The 26,211-nt window shown below is 44.0% G+C and overlaps 1 protein-coding gene across 1 annotated transcript in view; it reads right to left on the minus strand.

Moving 5' to 3' along the window:
* Positions 1-1,440: 1,440 nt before the first annotated feature.
* LOC8026373 overlaps positions 1,441-26,211 on the minus strand; it is a 55,459-nt gene continuing 30,688 nt past the window's right edge. Inside the window, exons 15-24 of the mRNA XM_040207389.3 lie at positions 24,382-24,527; positions 23,760-23,860; positions 22,791-22,945; positions 21,767-21,868; positions 18,648-18,762; positions 14,517-14,589; positions 9,342-9,404; positions 8,577-8,652; positions 4,077-4,192; positions 1,441-1,576 (exon numbers count right to left, since the gene is read on the minus strand). Coding sequence (XP_040063323.2) covers positions 1,507-1,576; positions 4,077-4,192; positions 8,577-8,652; positions 9,342-9,404; positions 14,517-14,589; positions 18,648-18,762; positions 21,767-21,868; positions 22,791-22,945; positions 23,760-23,860; positions 24,382-24,527 — 1,017 coding nt within the window. The 3' untranslated portion in view covers positions 1,441-1,506. The remainder of the gene's footprint in view (positions 1,577-4,076; positions 4,193-8,576; positions 8,653-9,341; positions 9,405-14,516; positions 14,590-18,647; positions 18,763-21,766; positions 21,869-22,790; positions 22,946-23,759; positions 23,861-24,381; positions 24,528-26,211) is intronic.

Genomic DNA, 26,211 nt, shown 5'->3' on the forward strand with positions numbered 1-26,211 from the left:
AACGAAAGCACAGTCTTTCTGGCAAGTAAACCCTAACCGTATAACAAACGAAATTGTCACCACAGCACAAGAGGAAGTGAACTCACATAAAATCACTAACGATAGAAGCCTTGTGGTAAGCGTTGCCTCTTCGTCGTCAGCAAATAAGCCTTTAGCTTTAAAAGCTGTTGCTGGAATTGATGTCGCGGAAAATGTGCCACAGTCTTACTCAAAGAGTCTGGGAAAGATAAAAAAAATGTTCCAAATAAGTACACTGATGAACAACTCCTGAGTATCTCACGGACAAAGAGTCTGCAAACCGGAAAATCGTTTACGTACTTCAAGGTGACGAAAGTGTCGTCAAGCATCCACGGGATAGCGTCATCTTACAACTTACGGAAGATTGCCCAATGCCCACGCGAGGTTTCCTATGATTCACCAGTTACCCGGTGGAACAATACTTTGGACAGACGTTAGGCTGTTTCGGCTGCCAAAGGCATGGACACGTGGCTAATGCGTGTCGCGGACCACAGCAATGCAAGGTGTGTGCAGGCCCACATAACTATAAAGAATGCTGCTCAAGAAACCATCCCAAGTGCGCAAACTGTGGTTGACCACATGCTGCATCATTCGTGGGTTGTGTGCGAAACAAAGAGATAGGAGCATTACGCGAACACGAACTGATTCACGTCAAGACGACTAAGCGTAATTCGCCACCGCCAAATCCACGGGCAGTGAGACCTGTGGCTTCTCCGCCTCCAAAACCAATGCAGAAAAGATCAAGGTATACCTACGCTGAAGCCATCGGAGCTGCCGGACCAGGGGCACCACCACCAGAGGCACCGCCGGTACCGCACCCACCACCGATACCACTACGGCTTCCTAGACGAAGCACTGGGCGGTGACCTTGTTGACGCAGTGATAACTGCGCTGTATTACTGATTCAACTCTGATACACGGCTGCCTTAGTGCTAAGTTGTATTCAAGTCGGCGCTGAGTTAGCGTTGTTCCCAATGTTAAGTAAGCGTTCCGCTATATGTATGAATTGTCTTTTATGGCGGTGAAATCTAGCCATTTTCTGGCTTGGTGTTTTGTCTGCTCTCGAGCACATGAAAGGGCGTTTCCGCACTTGAGCGGTATACGAATGTCCTGTGCAGGCCACAGAAAAACAACACCTCGGCAGCACACTCTGTCGAGGCTCTCGCTACAGACTGGCACGCCGCAGGTTCTAAATCTGGCAGGTCAGGGTCCGCACAGGCGTTGTACCAACGAGAATTCGTGCAATCGTGGCATGGTTGATGCCCTTTAAATATTCATGATAGTGGTCCGTACCGCGCTGCTCATATTAATACGCCTTGACAGCAGAGACACAAGTGTAGTCTCTACTCATATGGGCAGACACCATAACTTCTTGTCCTTCCAGAAAACCGTAGCATAAGTTTGACTATTGAAGTGTGTTTTATTTAGTATTGCGCTTGCTGGTGCATTGGGCCTTGAACTCATTCATCTGGATCACTTCTTGAAGCTTTACATTTCTTCCATCTTCATCCGCTTCTGGGCCTTAGAAGCGACGTAAAAAGAAACCTCTGTGATCGGCCTGTAATGGTGTTGGAAGCAGCGGGACGTATTAAAGAAATGTAGTGTAAAATTACGGGCGGAATGCTTCGCCGAAGTAACCAAAGCTCCGCACAACCTGGTATGCACGGGTGGTTCCATGCGTACGTGCCAAATTGTGCGAAGTACCAGTGAGATTTTTTTTTTTTTGTGGCATCCTCTCAGTGCTGGGGAAAGTACATCTAAATATAGTACTTGAAGGGAAGTACAAAGTAAGTGAGAGGTTACGTATTAAAGTGGCAAGTACACTGGGCGCAATGTACTTTAAGTAAAATAACACAGATAGTATGTACTTGTAAAGTAAAGTACAAGTATATTTTTAAACACACCTTTCACGATGCCCCAGCTTTCACTTCCTATACAGTGTTTTTTTTTTTTTTTTTTAACTTGTATGCATTGCTTTAGGAGTAGAGGATGCAAGCTGGCGCCGTGGTCCGTGAACGTTTCACCGCTCCTTCAAAAAAGTCGGGGAGACTTCGCTCTTCGCCACGACACGTCACGGCAAACCACGGCTCCCCGCCCCGTGACGTGTTCTGTGACGAACCACTAAATGCTACCAATCACGCTCACGAGCGGTGTTGAGAGCAGGTCAAGGTTTCGTTTGGCAAGGCTTGCGTAAAGGCGGGCGTTGCGGCGGGACGACCGGCCCGACTACCGAATGCAACGAAATGCACGGGGCACGTGGACACAGGTTGGGCCAGTCACATCGCTTCCCCTTTTCCGATTGACCACGGCTTGCCGCGGCTTGCTGTATTGTTCAAACCGGAAAACGGAGAGCGAATCCAGCCTTCTTTGACGTAGCGGTGAAACGTTCACGGACACGGCGCCAGTCTGCATACTGCATACTGGCAGCATCAATTATTTTCGGATATGGCGTTGGATAAAGTCAAGTCTACAAAGGATATTCGTTTTAGTTTCGCTGGTGGCTGACGAACTCTCTAACACAAACAACTTATAAGACACTTATTTGTATAGATTTTATAGCAGCCACCATTACTTCACTCAAAGAGATGACAGGTTGACGCCTCGAAAAACGTTGTGCGTTTTTACATCAGGATACAACACTTGTTTGTTAGCGGTTGCACTTGACCTTGCTGGAAAAACTAAGGACACGTGCGCGTTGTTCTTGAATGATGCGCTCACTGTCACCGAGACCGAATTCGCGGAATGTACTTTGAAGTCGGAAGTTATACTTTTCTCGGAAAGTAAAAGTAAACAATACTTCAAGTAAAGTACAAGTACTTACTCAGAGAATGTACTTCAAGTAAAGTACAAGATTTCAAAACCTACTTGAAGTAGTACTTTATAAGTAGAATGTATTTAAAGTAATTCCTAAAGGCCCGTTCACACCCTTGCGACCGAGTAAGACCGAGAGAGACCAGACCGGCTTTTAGGCCTCTTGCGATGTCTTAGGACCAGCTCCGCTGCAGCGCATCCGGTCCTAAGACGTCGCAAGAGGCTTAAAAACTGGTCCGGTCTCTCACGGTCTTACTCGGTCGCAAGAGTGTGAACGGGCCTTTACCCAGTCCCAAGAGTGTGAACGGACCTTAACACTTTTGTTTGACTACAACCGACTGAGGCAAGACCGGTTTTTAAGCCTCTTGTGACCGCTTACGACCAGCTCCGCAGCAGAGCATCCGGTCGAAAGAGGCTTAAAAACCGGTCTGGTCTCTCTCGGTCGTACTCGCTTCCAAGTATGTGAACGGGCTTTTATGGTTTCTCCCTTTTAAGTCACGGTAAGAATATAAGTGCGGAAACGAGCTCGTGTAAATTTGATCATATAATACCTAGTGTAAATTGATCATGACAGCGAAACCTCTCGGGGTTTACGTCATGGACAGAATATACCTTAATAGGTGTGATCCTGGTGAATTATCGGCAGTGGCGAATGGCAAGATAAAATTTTGCGCATCGTTTTCCTGGTTCCCAGCATTTTTTTTTTTTACATATTGAAAAATGAACTAAAACAATTTAACATCGCATTATCTCAATCGCTTTGCACCTTTTCAAGATAGGTCGTTTTGGAGAAAATATTACCTATTTTTTCTTTGTTTATTGTGCAGTTTGTAGTTTTTGAACACACACACACAAAGGTCTAGGTTTTCTGATACTTGTATACTCGTGAGGTTAACTTGAATGCAATTAACGGTTATGAAAGTTTCAACGGTAACTGACTGCTTAATAAATGCAGAAAGTGACGTAGTATAAAAACGCTTCGTGATTCGCTCTTCGTCTTTCTTATCGGCTGATGCTACGACCTAATTCGATACGGAGCGTTAATGAGATGTTCCGCACTCGTCACGCCCTGCGTTTCTTAAACTGTCAGTAACTTTAGTATATATAATCGCAAAAATGCTTTAACACCCATACAAAAGATACTATTGGCTCTGAAGGCTTTCTTCAAAGGGAGCAACGAAACGAAGCCCAGCTGTAAAACACCAAGACGGTCTCGCAAGAGTGAGGAGCTATACAGGACAACTCACGCGCTGTTGAAACGTAGTTTCCTGTAAAGCTGTGTCAGGATGTCAATCAGCTGAAGCAACGAAGCCCCGAGCCACATGCTCACGTGACCCGAGATGTAAGTCACCAGGTCGGAGCGCTGCGAGTAAGACGCCACAATTCATTCACGAAAAGAGGATAGCTGGAAAGAAGCGCCTCCTTTTGGCACACGTTTATTCGTTAAATTTAGTTTTACGTAAGTCCAATAGCCCCTTCCCTGGCTAATAGCGAGCGCTCGGCGCGCGCTCGCCGAGCGGAGTCTTGTTCTCCTCGGGAGAAGCGAGCAATCTCTGTGTGCCGCTATCATTTTCATCACAGGCAAAAAGGAAAAGAGGTATGACATAATAGAAAAAAGCGCAAATGGTTTTTGTAGAGCCATTTCTCGAGAGCCGGTGAAGGTAGATAGAGAATGAATTAAAAATGAATTTAATTGAAGTGCACTAAAAGGAGGGGGAGCGTTAGAAATACCAACAGTTTTAAGCTGAGGCACTTTGTATGGATGCGCAATCGACAAGACAACAGTGACACACTTCCGCTTCTGCTTCCATATATGTGGTGCAAAAAAAGTTATGAGAGGAATCGAAACAGTGTCGCCACCCCTTCAAATGAGCAAAGGCGTTTGTTCGATGATATTGCACATGGCAGTGTATAGTAAACCATGATTAGCATTATTTAACATTTTGACGTGGAATACATTTTAAAGCATGGACATGTGGGAAAATACCAACATAAAAAATACACATCAAAACCTACAGGGTCTGTTCAGGCAAGATACTTTACTCCCGAATGTATGGAGGGAACGAAATCATAAGGAGATTTAGAAAACAAAATTTATTTCTCGAGAAAACAAAAAATTGTGACTGCGTCGAGGGGCAACCTCCTTTTGGCGTTTTGACATTTTGCCAAGTTTGACGGCACGTAATAGACAAAGTACAAATTATAGAAAACCTCACAAGTAACTGACTTACTGAAAAAAAAGCTTAAAAGAATTCTTTAAAGGTACTTAAAAACATTTCTTAGAAAGATCTTAGAAGATCTCAGTAAGGGTTCTTTATAGTAAACTGATTCGCCAAAGTATAGCTGATAAAAACTTCTCAAAGGTTTTAGATAAAGAACCCTTTCATTAAAGTGCCTAAAATTACTCTTGAAAAGTTCATAAAGACCTTTTATGAAAAGAGATAAAAAAAAACTTTCAAAAGTTTTTTACAAAGGACTTTGCATCAAAAGAAGCTTAAAGGGGCACTGACATCCCAAAGGTCGTATCTTTTTTAATCGTCTAAAGTGATGCAAGTTGTAATCATAGACACGCAAAAAAAAAAAAAACGCATCGCGAAAAAAAAAAATTTTCGCGCGCGCGCGCGCCTTTTTAATTTTGGCGTTTATATCTCCCGCGTTCACCTCCTTGCTTCTTTTGATCGGTGACCTCAAAAATCAGAAAATTTAGAAGCTTTGTAGGCGACATTTCTATAACATTTAATTAGGGCAATCGTAAAACATGTTTTTTAACGGAATTGCTAACGCACTACGGCCCCTCTTTTTGAAATACCCAAAATCAGAGTTCGGTGAGATGTCCCTTCCTGGATTTGTATCCTCCATCGGAAAACTTGACGGCGCTCGAGGAGTGGGTGACCCTGGGGTGACCGGCGAGCCGGGGAAGAAACCGGTTTTTTTCCCGCGCCGGTTCCCTTCTATCCCGCCTGCTCACGGCGGCAACGGCCAACGGCGCTTTGCTTCGAAGCGTGGAGAGGAGGTCCGAAAGAAAGTCGAGTTGCAGGAGACTGCAAAATTCGACTCACTGCACTGGCGCGGATCGCGCGGGAACTTCAAATACGGCATTTGGGAATTGTTTTTTTTTTTTTTTTTAATTCAGAAATATTAAATTCTTAAGTTTCGAATTTTGAGGGTAATGTCCCGGCATCGTTTTTAATCGTTACGGATAATAAAAATAAATATGAGTTTGATGTGTCAGTGCCCCTTTAAAGCCGTGGTCACACTGCTTATACATCATAGGAAAGCAGTCTGGATACGACTTCGAACGCGAGTCACCGACAGGTCCGTCTTCAAATGCCGCAAGGCAGTGAGTTCAAGCGGAAACTTGGCACGCGGCATTTGAACCACGGATATCCCTAGTAACAACTCTTATACGTATAATAAATCTATTTGTCCAATAAACGCATATGATTAAATGGGATCATATAAAAACATACAAGAACCTTTAAAGAACATATGAGGACGATTCTATAAGAAGTTATAAAAATCTCCTTATCAGTTTTTGATAAGTTCTTATATAATCTTTATGTTCGTATAAAGTTGCTTTATCCTCTTATATAATCTTGCTTGATCATATACGTCTACTGGACAAAGAAATTTCTTATACGTATGAGATTTTTCACTAGGGATTGCGGTGACTTGTGTTCGCAGACTGTCTTTTGTATGATGTATGAACAGTGTAAACCGGGCTTTAAGAAGCACCTTATAGGTTGTTTTTCTTTCTTTTTTTTAAGATCCCTTTAGGCGGTGCTTAAAATAACTTCTTTCGGGTGCAACATATGAAGAAGTCGAAGAACGTCTAAGAGCTTATTTACGACCAGATTTTTTTTAGAATGTTGTGCTAATATACACAACAATGTGTGCAATTTTGGAAATTATTCCACGCGTCGAAAACGCTCAAACTTGGCTATATCAAAAATTTTCCTTTTATATTTGTGATTTATTAGCTCGTATCTTTAAAATATAGCATTGTAGTTTTTTCACGTATTAAGGTCCGTTTACACTCTTGCAACCGAGTACGACCGAGAGAGACCAGACCGGTTTTTAATCCTCTTGCGACTCCTTAGGACCAGCTCCGCAGCAGCGCGCCCCGTCCTAAGAAGTCGCAAGAGGATTAAAAACCGGTCTTGTCTCCCTCAGTCGTACTCGGTTGCAAGAGTGTGAACGAGCCTTTATTCACATGAGGGCATATCGTCTATATATAATTTGTTGGTCTAATTTTTTAGGAAAAATATTTACATCGCTTTAAACATGTCCCAACTACGAAGTTTTCACAACTTCATTGTGCAACAATGTTTTTTTTTTCTTCTTCTTATGAAGGATTCGACACCATATCGCCGTGTTCCTCCAATTAAAACGAGTTGCATCGTTTGTCTCCGTCTAAATATAGCTCTTCGAAAGGTACACATTTGGCTACTTTGGCATTTTTACCCAATATTGGTGAACAGCTATCTCGCATCTTTTTAAAGTTTTCTTTTTAGCTATTAATTTTTTTATATATTATTCTCAAAAGTATCTAAAATCTGGGTATAAACTGTTGCTTTAATTTACAAAATGTCAAAGTAGCCAGGTTTGCGGATTTTTGACGCTAAATAAATATTTTCCAAAATTGTTCATATTGTTGTGTATATTAGAACTATTGACTATGTTTTTATCAAATATTTGAGTTTTCTATCAGTTTTTACTTTGTCTATCTGGTGCCGTCAAACTTGGCAAAATTGACAAAACGCCTAAAAGGCTGTTTTGTTGAAAAATAAACATGTCCTTTTTCATGCTGTCTTATTTTTTTTTCTCGATCATAATTTTTTTAAATCTTTGTGATCCAGTTCTGTGCGTACATGAAGGAGTAACGTATAATCACATAAATATACGTAAATGTCGACCTGACATGCGTGCATGATCTTCTCTGAACATACCCTACACGAGAAAGAGAGAGAAGTGGCGTCATCCGCAACATTTATTTCGTAAATTTAGCAGGACCAGGCCGTGATGCGCGGAGGCGCCGTTAGTCGGCGCTGGCAGTACTGGTCGGTCGACGCTCACATATTCACCGTATTGAAGGCTACAGTACGTGAAAAGCGAAATGTAGTAAATCATGATATCGCCATTTCTTTTGTTTATATATTATAAATGAACACAAAATATTTCTAATATGTCAAGGTGTGCATCTTTTTTTTAGCAATTTAGTGGTTTCATTGTCTGCACCGCTCATTATACTCAGAGAGCAGCATATGATCCAATTCTACCAGCAGAGCTTTGGTCATCGAATGGGGTGTTGCCAAGAGAGACTTTTGGGTGGAGAAAACGGAGCACTGATCAAGTTTTTTTTTTTTTACTGTTCTCATTAGTCTACGCATTTCTATCGGTTGCGGAGCGCGACAATCTAGCATATTGGGTACGTACATCCTGTCATTCTTAAACTCTCAGTGACAATACGTACAATTATTTTGTCAGGCATGGCCAGAGTCCCGCACAATGTTTTCTCTCTCAGCGAGTACAGCCGTGCCTTAGCAAGGAGTTTTCCTTTGTACATTTGTTTGTCGTCTCGTTTAACCATAGTTTTGTGACAATGAAACCATTTTACAATATGTATAAAAAGTATATGGCAAGAAATATTCCTAATATTCAGACATGTACATAAGACCTATGAAAGCTAAAAAATCCGCATGTACAGAGAAAAAATAAAGATGGCCACCGAGACCCCTGGTGCTCACCAGCATCCGTGGAAGGGTCTGCACAATCTTCCTCCGTGTGGTACCCATAATGACTGAAATCTCAATTTCTTTGCTCCTGTAACTCGCAGAAAATAAAGCCACATGTTACGAGATACGTTTGACGTTTCTATTCCCATTGAATATATGTCTAGGAGCTGAACCTCGGGAAGCTGTTGGGTCGTTATCCGAAAACACGGAATCCTTACATTATCCTGGTCCCAAACGCGCGATAAGCACCTGCATTTGTTCACCAACAATCAAAACTATTTTTTTTTTCGTAATTGTGATTGTACATTTACAAATACGTTCCCATGAGGCATATCCGTGACACACCAGAGTAAAAAGAGGGTTAAACCCGATGTATTTAAAGTGTTCCTTGAGTTTTTGCAACCTTTTTTTTTTTTTGTGGTTGCTAGCGCACTAGGTTGCTAGCGCACGAGGTTGCTAGCGCACTATTTTCTCAAAAGTATTTCTAAAACTAGCAAATGACACAACCAGGGGTTTCCCCAGGAATTGAAATTAGGGGGGTCTAAATTTTTAGGGGGTAGGGGGGGGGCGTGCATTCAGAATAGAGGAGTCGTTGCGAATTAAGCGGGTGCCTTCAGAAAAACAAGGGCAGGGGGGGGCGGTGTACTCCCCCCCCCCCCCCCATTAGTGGTGGTGTAGGGAAATCACTGGACACAACTGCAATATAATGCCCACCATTATGCGTTGCTACAACTCCAACCAAACATTTAATGGTGCACGCGGTGATAGAGCACTTACGGGTATTTTATGTAGTCAGGAAGAGTTCCTGTCTGGAAACTGAGGGAGCTGTACCGGGTCTCTCTGCAACAAAAACGATCGTCGGTTAAAGGCAGTCTTGGGTAGTAACGCTTTACTAGTAACGCGTTACTGTAACTTCGTTACTTTTTTGGTAACTTGTAACTGTAACGAGTTACTTTTTAAAAATATAACTTGTAACTGTAGTTCTATTACTTTTTCTGAGGTAAGGACGAAAGTAACGACGTGACTTTTGTCGTTACTTTCCAGTTTTTATGAATAATATATCGCTGAACGAGTACAATTTAGCCATTCTTTGCGCTTTCCAAATTGTCTGTTCCGACATTCCGAGTGTCAAGTTATTTTTTGCACAAAAACCTGTGAATACGTTCTTTCTCGCCAGTCACGACCCGAATATAGCCACGTGTAGATTTGGTGAAAAAAAAAAAGTAGTTATCTTTAGCACGCGCTTGTACTTTGTGACTGAACACTTGCATCTTAGTATCTTAGAGAACTATCTTTTTGCGGTTTTTCTTTTTTCTGCGCGCAAACGCTTTTTAATCGGGTAAATCAAACGTGAAACAACAATACACGCGGAGGGCACTGCGAATGTTTCGTATTTTGATTAGCGCCACCACTGCGCATGTTTCGTATTTTGATTTGCGCCACTACTCCGGTGTAGTGTCAACAGTCGAGGCAAAATTTACTGCTGTTTACGCGGGGTTTGTTTCTGGATTGCCGGGTACGGACTGAAATATGTCCAGGGACTCTATGAACCCAGCGCAATCCTCAACGAGCCAGCAATGTACTAGTGCTACCAAGGATATGAATGTTGATAAGAACGAAAAAGAACTACCATTACCGGCGTACAGAGAGTGCTGTGGTGGAGGGAGTTACTAACAGCTTGACTGCATAAAACGGCACTCTGTTGCCTCAACGCCTACTCGGCAATCAAAAACCTGTTCAGGCGAAACAACACAGCAATCCCACCCAGCGCGTTAGACGAGCGCCTGTTCAGCAAGAGCAGGGACGTGTTCGTTATCAAACAAGGGAAACTTTTAGACACTAATTTTGAGAAGCAACTGCTGCTAAGTTACAATATAAAGTAAAAAGCACGCTTTTTTATTTTATGCAAATAAACTTGGTGAAAAGCGTTCTGTAGCTTTTCCTATTTTTTGTGTTAAAGAAAAGTAACTAAAATGTAACGTCGTTACTCTTTAAAAGTAACTGTAACTGTAACGAGTTACTTTTTTGTTGTGGTAACTGTAACGGTAACTTCACTACTTTTTTTCTGAAAGTAACTGTAACTGTAACGAATTACTTTTTTAAAAGTAACTTACCCAAGACTGGTTAAAGGGCAACTCCGATCAATAGTTTCGAATGTGGGATTACGACTGTTTTCAGCTCAGTCGGTATCCCTCAATTACAAGGTATAATATTGTTTCCCCTGATATTGCGTGAAGTTTTATAGATATCACGGCTTAAAGTTTGGTTTCGGGCGTCAACAGCAAAACCGAAACCACCTGCTAGAGAGGGATGGCAACACTGATCATCAGTTGTACGGCCGCGACGTGCCCCTTCACGGTGGTGCTGCGATACGCGGTACAACCTGCGAAATCAACCGCAGCACCACCGCCACGTGACGTCACGGTGGTGCTGAGGGACGCGTCGCCCAGTGTTGATTGACTAAAACCTAACACCGCTTGCCACCTTCTAGAGAGCAGATGGTCGCATCTTTAAAATTAATTGGCTTTATCGGAGTACGCGGCTTCACTTTGACATAATATTTAGGCTGCTATAATTTTTCGGTCCACTAAAGGGACACCAGTCCTTTATTTTGGTTTTGTTTTCGACCGAAATCGCCCTCTGAGAGAAGCAAAAAAAAAAAAAAAAATCAAAACGCTCCAACTTGCAACTTGCCGTTTGTGACTTCATACGGAGACATGCGCCAAGGGAAAACATATTTCTCTGGTAATAACGGTAAGTGAATATATTTTTTACAGTTTATAATGCTTGATCTTGTTTTAATATATATATATATATATATATAGAGAGAGAGAGAGAGAGAGAACGGGCATGGTGGCGGGAGGCCGAAGGCGTGGGTATAGAACTGAGAAGAGACCGGCCTTCCTGACGAAGGCCGGACTCCGGCCGAAACGTCGAAGATTAAATCGTCCGTTGTTGCTGTTTTTACTAAGGGTTTTTTCTTCTCAGTTATATATATATATAACTGACACAAGATTTATATATATAAATCTTGTGTCAGTTTAGAGATAGCTTGTTTTTTATGTTCTGGATGCTGTGCACCTTTCTTGCGCACACTTGGGGCTTGGCAACACACTTAAAAGAGCCTAAAAAAATAAACTAATTTACTTTTTTAATCTAAGGAGTGCAATGAAAAAAAAAATGAAAGCCGTTTACAATTCCCTGTAACGCCGGTTAGAGCGCAGCTCTTGAGGAGGAAGATGGAAGCGTACTGAGGGATAGGTGACTCCTTGAGGTCACGTGACCTCAGGGGGTCACGTGACCTCAGGGGCTCACGTGACCTTCGGGGGTTACGTGACCTCGGGGGTCACGTGACCTGAAGGGGTCACATGGCCTTAGGGGGTTACGTGACCTCGGGGGGTCACGTGACCTAGGGATGTCACGTGACCTGGGTGGGTCACGTGACCCCTTAGGTCACGTGACCCCCTGAGGTCACGTGACCTCAGGACGTCACGTGACCTTAGGGGGGTCACGTGACTTCGTGGGGTCACGTGACCTGGGTGGGTCACGTGGCCCCCTTAGGTCACGTGACCCCCAGAAGACGTTTCAGGGGTCACGTGACCTAGGGGTGTCACGTGACCTGGGTGGGTCACGTGACCTCGGGGGGGTCACGCGACCTCGCGGTTACGCCGACGTCGACGCCGCTCAAGCCGGAAACGGGCCCCTAAGAGCTGCGCTCTAAAAAAAACAAAGAATCTGTCCAAGACCTAATTCTACATCTATGCAAACTTTGGTGGTGATAGGACAAAATTATGTATACAAAGTCTTGTGCGCCAACTGTGGAGATGCTCCAAAATTAAATAAAGAGAAACACGTTTGAATCTGTTACCTTAGATATGTAACAACACTCTTTCGCGGCAAATAAAACACCTTTTTTATTCTTTCTTTTTGCAAGAAATTATGTTACAGAAAACTACAACGGAAAGGAGACGGCTAGGCTCACTATTAACATAAATGTTATGGCTGGCGAGTTGACGACACAATTCGAAGTGCCGCTCACACAAGAATGACTTACATTTTGCCCTTTCTGAGCGGTCAAGACATCTTCAAATGCGTATTTAGCTACTTCGCGGTCGTTACTGGTTCTTAGTATTTTTATGCTTAAAATATAAACATTCAAAAATAATAAAACTCAATAAAACCCAAAATAATTTTTCTGAAAATGTATTGCCGTTTTTCGACTCGCATTAACGCATTTGATGAAGAGTATCTGCGGCACTCATCTTGGGCAGACATGTCGGGCTTTCTTAGTCTACATTCTAACAATGCGCTATTGGCTCCGATAGCTTCTGTGTAAAGTTCACTAAACGCAAGGGTCGTTTGAAAGGCAAAAGTTTGATGGTCAATGGACTCTTGCTAGGTACTAGTAAATTGTAATTTTATGTATAATATCATCTATGTATACTGACGACGTACCGATTGGCATGACCCTGACATTTTTTTTAATATAATTTAATTATACCTAGCGGAAGTATGTACGGCCTACCGATATGAGGGAGGCCAGATGATCCCCATCTCCAAGAAAGGTCATGGCATTTTGGGATGCTCATGAGTGGGTGCTTAATATAATTGAGGGGAGGCAGGTAAAGGAATAAAAAATAAAGTGCCTCAGTTTGGTCTCGCGTTATCAATGCTGACTTGATTCTATGGAACTTTTTTTAATAAATTACCTTCTCAGGGGCCAGACAATAACGGTGGAATGCTACACAAATTCTTTCAAGAAATTGCATGAGCGGATTGATTCAAAACGCCAAGACAAACTGCGGAATTTGCAATATTTCGAACACAACCAAGTTCCCGCCCCACCAATGTGGGTTCAAAAACACTGATTACCCGATCTGGCTTTGTCAAACCTGCACGCTTTCCAACTGCCTACCAAGCATAAGATCGTGTTGCTGGTAAACATTTAAAAGCAGACAGTGTCCTATTTGCAAAGACTTTTCCGAGTGTCGAAATACATGATTCTTCTCAGCTGAAATAAATGCATTGCAGCCTCACTGTAAGAAATATGTAGACGTCCGAAGGAAAATACTATGCTTAAAAGTAGCGCAGTACTATGATCATGGCCGAGCATCTACTAGGCCTCGAACTTTTCAAACGACTCTCGTATATGGTTACATTCATTCAGGGTTAGAAAGTACCTGATTATAATATTCAATGTAAATCAGTATTTAGGTAATTCTAATATTTTTAAAATAAAAGATAGGACGCATTTTATAAGGTCATTTCTTAGTAGCAGTAGCGATAGATTTCAAGTCTGATTCCTAGTACCCCGTAATTAAAGCAAGTTACTTTTCTCTGTCCTCTATCCGGAGAGCAAGATGTCTGCTTCTTGCTCAGGGGTTGCGGTGACGTCAGAATAACGCGGAGCTTTGATTGGAAGGATAGTGGGTAGAGCTTAAGGCTAGATGCCTTGCGGTCTACCCATTATTTCTGCGTTTTAATCAGCCAATAAGAGCACGGCGTTCTGACGTCATCGCAACTCCTGTGCTATGAGCAGACAAACTTGCGCTCCGAATAGGTACTTTTCCGGTATTTTCGGCAGAATGAGAAAAAAAAAGGTTAAAAATGTTTTCTATTTGCGTAGTCGATAATGAGCAGATGTAAACAAAAAAAAAAGCATGCAATGTCAGCGTCTGTGTTTATCTTTGCATGCTATATCTTGTCATCGATGGGTTCACCATTGAGAAGATGCGGGGGTAAACAAAAGCTCCCAATGTTTCTGCTACTGCTGCTCGACTGATTCCTTCCTTTTGCTCGCTTTTTGCTTTCATGTTAGTGATTCATTGTGGTGAAATTAGAGATCTTGGCAAAATGTGGTTTACGTTTTGCAATACAAAAGAGGCAATCGATTTTTTCTAGAACGGCACCTCTTAGAATGCGAGAGTAGAGGGCACACCCTCGTGGGATTACCTGCATGGCCGCGTGCACTGGCTTTGACAGTCAGGAAGCCAGTTCATAGACTTCATGTAATCGTTGCACTTCACTGAAAAAAAAAAAAAAACGTTTTTTTTTGTAAAGGCTGGTCTATTTATTTTCGTCGCCTGCGCTCTCAGCAGCTGCAACGACACCAACATCAGAGTCACTGCGAGGACCGTGCTGGCCAAGAGTACCTAGAATTATAAAAGCCTGTGAACAATCTAATCTACATCCACGTAGCACCATCACGCTTGGGTGGCGCCAATTCAGCAATTGGGCCCAAGCCCAACGTCAAACGTCCTTGGACGTGATGATTAAACACGAGGCCCACCAGAAAGTTGACGCAGCCCTTGCGTCATTCTTTTCCTGCGTTCAACCTCACCGTGATGACATTAAAACGTTAGTGCACGTGCTTTGATTGTTCAATCTCAATGATGACGTCAAAATACTAATGCACAGGTTTCGATTAGTTTAGGTGGTGTTGACTCGGCATCCCGTATGGCGACCCAATTACGATGTCAATTAATCACTTTTCATAATCTACTAAACCCCAAGACACGGAAGAAAAAAAAAATAACGGATAAGACGACACAATATTTAAAATGCAGATGTTCATTTAGTTTATTTTATCTGTGTATCGAGATTTAGATTATGATATTTCCCAACCAGCTGGCCTGCACGCTTTCGCTTCTTCGAATAACCCTTGTAGCTTCCGAAAGCCAGTCACAAATGAGCAACAATATTGAAGAGTGTCTTTTCGGCTCGGGATTGCATCCATAGGCTACGATTTGAACGGGTTAGTCGCGCTGCATGGAAATCACAGTTGTTTCTTGTGGCCATGAAGTTGCTGTTGTTTCGCTTAAAACTCTCGATCAAAATTCATGCTCACGCCAAAGGGCTTCATAGTTTGATTTGTTACCACTCCAACCTGCTCAAATATTTGAACAAGGCATAAAACAACGGTAAGGACAAATATGTCACCGTGGCGGTCGCGTTACGTTTGTCGCGCGAAAACCAATACATGCAATAGCCGCAAGATTAAACATTGCCCTTCATCACTGTTGGACCGGCTGCAAACGACGTGCTTCATATGCAGCGCGGCACATGGGCCGCGGATGTCCTGGTGATTGTCGTTGCTGTCGCTTTGGTTGCTTCGAACGTAGCCGACGGAAGTGTTTGTCAAGTAGCTTTCTTATTCGGCTGCAAGAACCCAAACATTGTGAGCAAACTTCACTATTCACATCGTTTCAAACGTTATATGAAGACTCTGGAGAGCATGCACGGGCTCAAACGTGATCAATAAAACAAGGTGTTAGGAAGAAAATATCTTCTGAAGACATATTTGAATTTGGAAAACCTAGAACGCCATGTAAGCGCTTAAGGTTGGGCGTTGCGTCTGGCTCTGGCAACCTTGTGTCCGTCGTACTATGTCGTTCTGGCTTTTAGCTTTTTTTTTTTCAAAAGCCAGCCGAATGACACTGATGGTGAATTCCACTCGTAGATCTGGAGCGCTTTCCAAAATCCGCGAGGGAGGCAAAATTCCGCTCCGTGGGACCCGCTCCAAATCGACGAGGGGAAGATAAACTTGCATTTTTGGAGCGACCTCCCCCACACCCCACCCCACCCCTTCTCCCTCCGCCGTACAAAATGGCCGCTGCTCGAACTTGACAAGCCCACCAACGCCTCAGCCGGCTGATCTTTCCGACGACCAGTGACCACTGTCACTGCTTAGCTGCAGAAGTAACACGCGGCACAGGCTGGGCGAAATAATACGTGTCACGGCGCCCATGTCACAAATAACGAAGACGTCCGCGTTCGGCACCGTCACATACCTTTCGGTCGCCTCGAAGCGGCGAGGCACGGACAGCGATTGCCAGCGGTGGAGTTCAGATTTCTAGTACGACTTTAATAAACACGGAGGTAACAAACCATCACCTGCGCGGTGGTTTCCTAACTACTACTTGCTTTATTTCACGGGAAAACGCCGACGGAATGCAGTACAAAAAGGTAAACAATCACTGCATTTTGAATGAATAGGCCTAACCTTGCGTCTGCCTCCGGCTTTTCTGTCGTTCTTTTTCTCGTTCGCGAGTCTCACGATCACAGATGTCAGCGCTTACGATTTCCCACACTCCACATTCCCGGCTTTTTATCCCTGATCTACGCGTGGTAAAAGCGTTCGAGCCGTCATAATCCAGAGTAAACAACCGACGCACCCGAACAGAACCAACTCCACGACCCAGCCGTGGCCCGACCGGCCCGCCGATCTCTCCAACCTCGCCGCGCATGCGCACTGCCGATTTAGACGGAAGTCACGTGGGTCGCTCTGTCAACTTCCGGAGAGATCTGTGAAATCCCGCAGAGCAAGTTCGGCTGAGTTTGGGGCGCTCCGTGGAGCGGGCGCTGCCAGAGATCTACGAGCGGAAGATGACCAACTTGAGCCAGATCTGCGAGCGGAATATGCGCGCTCCAAATGGAGCGCTTTTAGAGCGCTCGAGATCTGCGAGCGGAATTCACCATGAGTGAACACTTAGCAAACTCTGCTGATGTTGATGTTGAGGTGGCTGAGATGTCCATAACTTGGGTTACAAAGGAGGAGGGGAGGGGGCAAAAAAGTGAAAGCCGTTTATAACTCCCTGTAACGCCGAATTAGAGCGCAGCTCTTGAGGAGGAGTAGAGAAGGGTACTGAGGGGGGGGGGGGTCATGTGACCTCGGGGGGAGGGGGGGGGTCACGTGACCTCGTGAGAGGGGGGTCATGTGACCTCGGGGCGTCACAAGACCTCGGGGGGGGGGGGGGGGGGAGTCACGTGACCCCCCAGAGAAATTTTCCCACTAGTTTTAGCGGGGAAACTTTTCCGCTAGTTTTAGCAGGGGGGGGGGAGTCACGTGACCTCGTGAGAGGGCGGTTCACGTGACCTCGGGGCGTCACAAGACCTCGGGGGGGGGGGGGGGGGGGAGTCACGTGACCCCCCAGAGAAATTTTCCCACTAGTTTTAGCGGGGAAACTTTTCCGCTAGTTTTAGCAGGGGAATTTTCCGCTAGGTTTAGCGGGGAAATCTTTCTGCTAAATTTAGTGGGGAAATGTTTTCGCTAGATTTAGCGGGGAAATTTTTCCGCTAGATTTAGTGGGAAAATTTTTCCGTTAGATTTAGCGGGGAGATTTTTCCGCTAGATCTAGCGGGAAAATTTTTCCGCTAGATTTAGCGGGGAAATGTTTTTGCTAGATTTAGCGGGGAGATTTTCCCGCTAGATTTAGCGGGGAAATTTTTCCGCTAGATCTAGCGGGGAAATTTTTCCACTAAATTTAGCGGGGAAATTTACCCATAATGCACTGCGCGGTTACGCCGACGGCGACGGCGACGCCGCTCAAGCCGGAAACGGCGGCCTAAGAGCTGCGCTCTAAAAATGTAGAGCCCTTCCACTTCATGTGAAGATGGGGTACCAGTAAAGTTTTTATCTTTACAAAGTCTAGGACCACCTCAAGGACGACGCCTAGAGGACGACCTCTAGGACGGCCTCAAGGACGATGTCTAGGATGAACTCAAGGACCACTTGTAGAACGACCTCGAGGACGACGCCTAAAGGACGACTTGTAGGACAACCTCGAGGACAACGTCTAGGACGACCTCAAGGACCACTTGTAGAACGACCTCGAGGACGACTTCATGGACGACCTCAAGGACGACTTCTTGGACGATGCCTAGAGAAATTAAGCCTTTCCACTCTGGTTTTCACCAGAGCCGAAAGATTGCCGCCGTAGCTCATAGATGGCGGTAGCTGTCCAAAGTTTTGTGTAGACATCTGTTTGCCCGCGGACATGATACTGGGGAAACTAGCCCTTAACAGCTCTGCTGTAAAATGCATGTGAATGCATGTGTATATTATATGGTGGGCTGAATTTCAGAGGGGGGGGGGGGGGTGAATTCCCCCTGGCTGCGCTACTGGTAGGTTTTCGCAAACATTACTAGCAATCATTCTTTTCAACAATAAAGGCATTTCGGAGGGTCCTACAAAATGGGCAATGTATCTCACGCAGTGTTCAATGCCAGGAGTTATAGTTCGCTGCCTGTCCGAGGCGCACGTGCACGAGCTCCGTAGATTAATCTCCTCGCAGTGCGACTCACGATGTGAGAGGTATTCGCAGAGGTTTCCTTTCAGAACGTGCTTCATGGAGTACAGCTTCGGGTAGCAGTCGCACTTGCTCTTCCACAAGTCCGCCAGACATTTCTCGCTGCACTCCTGGCCGAGGGATAAGGTACACAGTAATTCAGTTCACTTCGCCATTTTGTTACGGGTGTAACTGACGCCAGTTCATTATCTCAGAACGTCCTGGATTCACGATGCCCCGCGATGCACTCAAAACGCCAATAAGTGGATTTACTTAAATTGGTTTATCCGATCAGAAAGGCAAGAAACATCGCGGTTAGGAATTGAGCTGTGTCAATGACGTTCGTACTTTCTCTCTCTCTCTCTTTTCTCTCTCTCTCTCTTTGGCGAAAATGTTTTGCCACTGAGACTGCATGACCTTTGAGGAGCGATATATTGCTCGATAGTTCTCATTCGCTAGGCCGAGGTCAGTAAGACCATTCCTTGGTATCCTTGGCGAATCCCGGTGAAGTGTGGATGCAGGACCTTTGAAAAATGCAGAATTACTCTGCGGTATAGTGCAGAGTAAAGGCCGGTTCAGACACTTGCGTTTGAATGCGTTTGACTGCGTTGCGTCGAGTACCGAAAGCGAGTCACCGGCACATCTGTGCTTCGTATGAAGCGTGGAGTCCAATTCAAGGAATCATTTTGGCACGCGATATAAGCAGCAGGGAAGTCCTGGTGTCTCGCAGCCGCAACGCAGTCAAACGCAACTGTCTGAACCGGGCTTAATTTTGCATCATCTATTTTAGAAGAGAATTTTTTCAAATACTTTATTGAATTGTAGAGGCTCAGGCAAATATTTAAAAGGTTAGTTTGTAAATGATACTTAATTATGACTAATCAATCAAATCAAATTTGGGGTTTTTACGTGCCAAACCAACGACGGGAATCTGGCACGCCCCAGCGAAGGACTGAGGATTAATTTAGACCACCTGGGGATCTTTTGACGTGCAACCGAAAGCTCTGTTACACGGCGCCTTCTCCGCCGCAACTCCAGCGCGCCGCTCGCCCTCCCGCGGACGAACGGAGAACCAGAGGAGCGGGGACGGCAGCGGCGGCGGCGGTACGGAAACGGTGGCAGGGACTGTCGGCCTTGATGCGTGAAGCCGTTTTAACGTACAAAAGCGAGCGCGTTAAAAAAGTAATTCTTGTGCTCCGCCTTGCGACAGCCTTGCACAAAGGACCGAGAGGTCTAATTTCATTACAGACTTTCCGAGTATCGCATACGCAGCAGATTTCTGGTCTTGTGCATGGCCGCTATCCCAATCTGTGCTCAACGTGATGGAAAACGCTCCCGCTAATAATGAAGATCTCTACAGTACGGTCTACGAAAACTCTATTCTTTGCCGTAAGTAGAAGAAAACTCGTCGCTCAACGGTATAGCGAGCAATACAAATCGGGAATGGGTTCGCGTTTTAAGGCCGTTACAAGGAACATGACCATTTATTTCAAGCAATTTAAAAAGTCAGAACACCCGTACTTGCTTTCAGGTAATTACAAAGCAAATACAGAGATGCTCGAAGCATTTTAAGCGCGTCGGTGCTAGCCAGCCGTTTGTGACGAGAGCTTAGAACGGAGTTTTGGCCAGAGGGACCGCAATGTTGCAAATAACACGGTACAACAAATGTACGGTATATTAAAACAAGTTTTTTTTTGATAGAGCAATAAATAAAACCTCTTAACACGCCGATTATGTTAGTAGGCAGTTTTTGCATAGCGTACGACACCCCTAAACTTCAGTTGGACGTACAGCGCACTGACGTTCAACCGGCGCTACCAACTTTCACGAGCGGCTTTATAGCCGAGTTGTACAACTTATTAAAATAGCTTAAGTAAGTGTAAATGACTGTAAAACAAAGAAAGTAATCGGGGTTTTCTTGGCCCTTCTGCAAAACCGCGGTGTTTTTTGTTTTGTTTTTCGGTACTCTTTGATGCGTACTTCAGCTGTTTAATATCTTATATTGCGCCGTCATCAAGCCTCTCGTAAAAGTTGGGGCCGTCAGTTTGACGTCAGTGGGCAGCACGGCGAACTGAAGTTTTGGAGTATCGTATATATGACAAGAAATGTAAAAACTACAATGTTATTTTTTTTTTTTTTTTGAGAGTGATGAGCACGGCAACGCATCTGGCGCGCTCTGAAAATTGTGCTTCAAAGGCGCAGCGCGATCTTGCGGTCGTAATGCTACACCGCATGGTAGTCTGCGGTAATAAACTTTTTATCAATAACCATAGAGCAGTTTTATAACGTGTTGCAATACACTAAAACCGAGACGATGAGGAGCGGTTTGAGAGGCTGTGACGCGAAGACACCAATACTGTGTATTGCTGCTCTTCCGAAGCTTGACGGTCACCGTTCGCGGCTCTCTTTTTAAAACACTAATGGCCAGGCAAAGCGCAAATATATCTTCATCACCTTCAAAAAATATTCTGCCACAAACAGTAACGTGGCCGGTGCCTCAAACGCGCTCGCTCACCACAAAGTTTCGCACTTTGAGGTTTCTGCAACTTTTAAACACCAGCCTTCTCGTTTTCCTAACGTGCATCAGCATCTCCGTCACCTGTTATACGATCCCTCCATAGCCGCTTCGCATTTGGAGACAAATAAATAATTTTTAGCGCGCTGAACAGCGTCAGCGAGCAGGCGCATGGGATATCCTGGAGAATCTATCCCCGTCTCTTCCGCCATCTTGGAACTACCGCCCCGCCACCTATAGGGCGTTGGAGTTGCGGTCAGATTGCCGGCAGCTCGGCCGGGATTCGAACCCGCCACATGGGGATCCGTAGGCCAGCGCTCTCGCCTCGGAGCCACCGAGGCGGCACTTAATTATGACTCTCGCTATGTTCAGTGATGTTATTCAAAAGCATATTTTTATATTTTAAGCTCCCCTTTTCATTGATATTTTCTGTCTGACCAGATGAAAAAAATAATGTTAAACACTGTCTATATTAAAAGTAAACGAATTTAAATACCTATTAAATAATGTTCACAACGCTTCTATTGTCGCCGCGTCAATTTTAGAATTCGATAATATTAAACTAAATATATGTCGTGCAAAGATTACATAGCGTACAAATCGGTGGTTACAGTGCTTACCTCTGGTTGGATAATGTCGCTTGTATAGTTCCAAATCCTGGTCAGCCTTACGTAATCGGTGCACTGAGTTTCGTACGGGGCTTCCAGGGATATCACGTCAGTCTGTAGAGTATTAAGCACAAGTGTAACCACCGCTTACGCCGTCACGCAATAAAGCAAACATTCAAACACCTATAAACGCAGGTATTCCTAATTTTTTTTTTTTTTTTTTTTATGTTACGAGTAGTATTTAGTTATTCGTATATAGGGTTGAATTCTAGACTAATGCAGATCTGTTCTATGAGTTATTTCAGACATCTTCGATACTCTTACGATTAATTATTTCTGTCTACAGCAACCTTTCAGAAGTGTTATTTTAACTTGATATGATTTCAGCCCGTAAACCAGAAAACAAGTGTTTTTTTGTTTTTGTTACATATATATCTATCTTTTTTTTGTGTGTGTTTAAAAAAATGTGTGACGAGATAGGAACTTTTAATGACTAAATGAGTACAAATGCGGGGTAAAGTGTTGGAGAGTAATCTAATTAGCTGAGAAATAAAAAAATTACCAATAATCTTGATAGCCAATTCCTTTTAAATTATTTTTAGGTTCATGTGCGATGAGTAACAAAACACTCACAAAATCATCTTTAAAAGGTATTGATTTCAAATAATGCAATCCTTTTGAAACGGATACCGTACAAGCCTTATTTAAACTTCACAGACAGACACACCTATGATCACACGCACGTTCGCACACGCACACACTAGTACCCGCACAAACAAGTAAACAAATATACCAACACGCACAGGCCAATAAGCGGATAAATATACATACGCACGCACACAAACATCGCATGATTTCACGCACACACATACATATACACACACTCGCGTACGCGCACAAACAAGCAAACACGAATAGGCACAGGCAAGCAAGGCGGATAAATATACGTACGCACGCGCAGAAAGACATGCACGCACGATTGCACGCATGTGCGCACATACACACATACACCGTTCAGACAAGCTGAATATACTACCTGGTGTGCCGTAAGAATGTACGTTTTGCCCGCTCGGAACATGGCGGAGCTGCTGATGCCTCCCGTGAAAAGTTTCTGATCGTGGACCAGGGCAGATATCGTGGCCTCCTTGGCCGGGCCGCCCTCGATCTCGGAGGCGAGGCGGAACGTGACTTCTGCACGAAGGAAGCCTCGGTATACTAAGGGCACTGACAACCCGAGAAACACAAGGTTTAGCGAGTCCGTGAGGATCTAGCTACGCAGCGAATGAGATTGTGCAGTTAGCCTATAAGAGCGGCGAAAAACGAATCACGATGCAAGCAGTGGGAACATAATCAGCCGTGCCCTGCGTTCCGTAGGTGGTCAGTGACTATTGCCGTGAGAACAGAATGGCGTACAAGGACACGGCCGACGAGTAGAGGTCAGTTTACCCTGAGCAATGATCTAGCGAATGACGAGGCAAAAAAAAAAGGACTCGGCGCGATAACGCAATCTGCACAGGGACGAGCGAAACGTCATGCGCATTGCCCATACGCAAAGGACGTTGTTTTTTTGTGTTTTTTTTTTTTTTTTTTGTTCTTTTTATTGTAAGCCGTATATTTCGGCCGCTGTGTAGACCTCAGTGACTGGCCACTGCGCAGCTTTGCGGTAAAGCTTTGTTTCAGAGTGTAGGTGTTGAAAAATGCAAAATACAGAATTAAACATCGGGTTCTTTATGTAGAGAGCAAGTCGTCTGTTTTCTTCCGCAGGAGTTGCGGTGTCAGAAAGATACTCTACTCTGATTGACTCTGGTTGAAGGATATTGGGCAGACCTGAAAGCAAGCTGCCTTGAGGTCTACCTATTATACTTTATTCAAAATCAATCAGGGCTCGGCCTTCTGACGTCACCACAACCCCTACAAAAGAAGCAGACGAACTTGCAATCCGCGTAAGGTTCAGTGTCCTCTTTTTCAAATTCAGAATAAAAATGACATCGACAGCTACACCTACGGTATTTCCAGGGCTCGGTGCATCGGCGATAAATGGGCGAGTGTGATGGGTCGAAGGTGTAGCAGACACCTGTCTTGTAGAAGGTGTATTCGATGAACCACCTGGGAGAAAAATTGCACCAGACAGGAAACACCTTAGCAATAAGCGCAACGATACAAACAGGGTAAACGGTGCTTCCACACAAAAACATACACAGGGCGACTGCCACTGCGCATACGGTATCACGGGCTGCTCCAGAATAAACTAGTCAACTGTGTTTGAGACAAGGTGTTAATGGTTGTTTATTTTATACGTCACGGCTTCGAGCTCAATACATTAGACTTGCACCAACTTGTTTGCATCTTAAGACCGCTCCTTTAGTCTTTCCGTTTTGTTTATTTACAACGCCCGTCTCATACACAAAGAAACAAGATGTTGACTGCATTTCCATGCAGTATTGCCTTGATGTCGTATGAGAAATAACTCTCTTCAGTCAAAAATTGTCAAGAAGTCTAGTTAACTTTTTAAACCCTGGCCCCCTCCTGAACCTTACTATTACCCGTAAGAGGATTCAATGGTTTACTTCCACCTGTGTTCGCATTTTAGAGGCTACGAAAAAACTCGGACAATGCGAAGCTCGTACATATTGGTGCACCGGAACCCTTCGCACGTGTCGGCAGTTGTCTTCATGACGCAGTCCAGGACCAGGTTTTCGATCGGGTACGAGTACTTGATGATCTCTTTCATGATGTGCAACCGGTTGTTCAGGATCGCTTCTTGGAAGTACGACTGCATAGAAAGCCAATGGTGTGGTTAATTGTGTTTGTCTGTGGCTTGCGTGTCCAAAGGAGTGTTCCTGATCAGCTTCTAAGAGAGCGTCACTGTAAACTTCGATTCATAGACTTATTATAATTAGGGTTCCGTGTTTTCGGTATTTATTTTTCTTCAAATTCTGGGGTTATTTATCGGTGTGTCCCATGAATCGATGTTTCTCGGTGTTTAACTTCAATGGCGAAGAGAAATTGGTGTTTATTAGGCTTGTGTTGTAAAGCGACTGTATAATTGATGGGGAAAGTGTTATAATTTATAAGTTATCAATCATAATATTTTCTCCAGTAATGCAGGTATAAATAAGAGAAGGCAAAAGGGCAAGGAATGTGGTTTCGATAGAAAGGAATAACCTTAAGGACAATTCAGTGCAACTTTGTTCCGGGTCAACGAGAAAACAAATATAGTAGAGTAGAAGATTTATTTCCATGTAGTAAATAGCTTGAAATATTTCTCAATCACGTAAATTAAACTATTGGTCAGTTACAGTGTTTTATTAAAAATTCATGGCAATAAGCACTGTGCTAAAATGGCCCCATATATGCATTTATGTGCACTATCGGGCACTGTTAGCGCGAACACATCGTCTGCGCTTTTTTAAGTCGAAAATTTACGTGTCAAACGAACGAAGGACAGTTTGAAGTAACACTGGATAAGTAAATCCCTGTGAGTGTAGACGATCAAAATAAAGTGAAAACCAAGTAATAGAGTCCGCTTTGCAGTAAATAAGTACTGCTTTATTCTCTCGGATCGTGCTATCTGCGAAGATGTTTGTTCTGGGTTCAAAACATGATAAGCAGCACGCTCGAAATCTTTAAAAATATGAATAAGCCAGAAAGCAAGAGTCCAATAAAAGCTGCCGCATAAAAAGTAATAAAAAGAAACAATTCCCTACCGAAAAATCCGGTATAACTTTTCACTATCCGGATTATGGAACCGTAAATTTGTTACTGGAAACCCGAAATCCAGATTGCAGACAAAGGAATAATTTCTTACAACCTCAATTCCAGATAGAGTCCGGATAGAATCCAGATAGATTTCCGGTTCCATAATCCGGATAGCGAAAAGTTATACCGGATTTTTCGGTAGGGTTCCTAGCCCACATAGTATTATTTACGTTTTAAATGTTTTAACCGCTCGTAAAAATTCACGACGGGGTTATTTTCATACAGCTTACGACGTAATTATTCGTAATACTTGCTCTTATAATCAAGCGCAGAAAAAAAATACACTCGATTTTTCCCGTAAAAATGCATTACCGGAAGTTAATTTTCGACTGGTTGCTGTCTGCTTCAACTTGCAACGGCACACTAGCGCCAGCTGAACCTCTGGCGTACATTATAATAACTCTATGCTTCGACCTATGGTAACAAAATGACCAAGCCAGAGAGTCGCGTTCCTTCTCCTTTCGACCAGAAAAATTATTAAATGGCTTGCGGGAAAGCAGCTTTGCAGAGCACCGAGTTTTGGACAATTTGTATGAACGCTTGGTTAATTTGGACGCCTGATAAATTTGTCTTTATCGCCGGCTCCACCGACTCTAAGTTACCAGTGTCGCCGGCTGCGCGGTTCAGCGGAAAACAGATGCACTCCGTCTATTTCAGTTACACGGCGGCGTTCCCTCATAGTTAAATTGCTCCGGTAA

The sequence above is a fragment of the Ixodes scapularis genome, unplaced genomic scaffold (assembly GCF_016920785.2).
Source record: "Ixodes scapularis isolate PalLabHiFi unplaced genomic scaffold, ASM1692078v2 PGA_scaffold1__304_contigs__length_218370807, whole genome shotgun sequence".
In the NCBI taxonomy this organism is placed as follows: Eukaryota; Metazoa; Arthropoda; class Arachnida; order Ixodida; family Ixodidae; genus Ixodes; species Ixodes scapularis.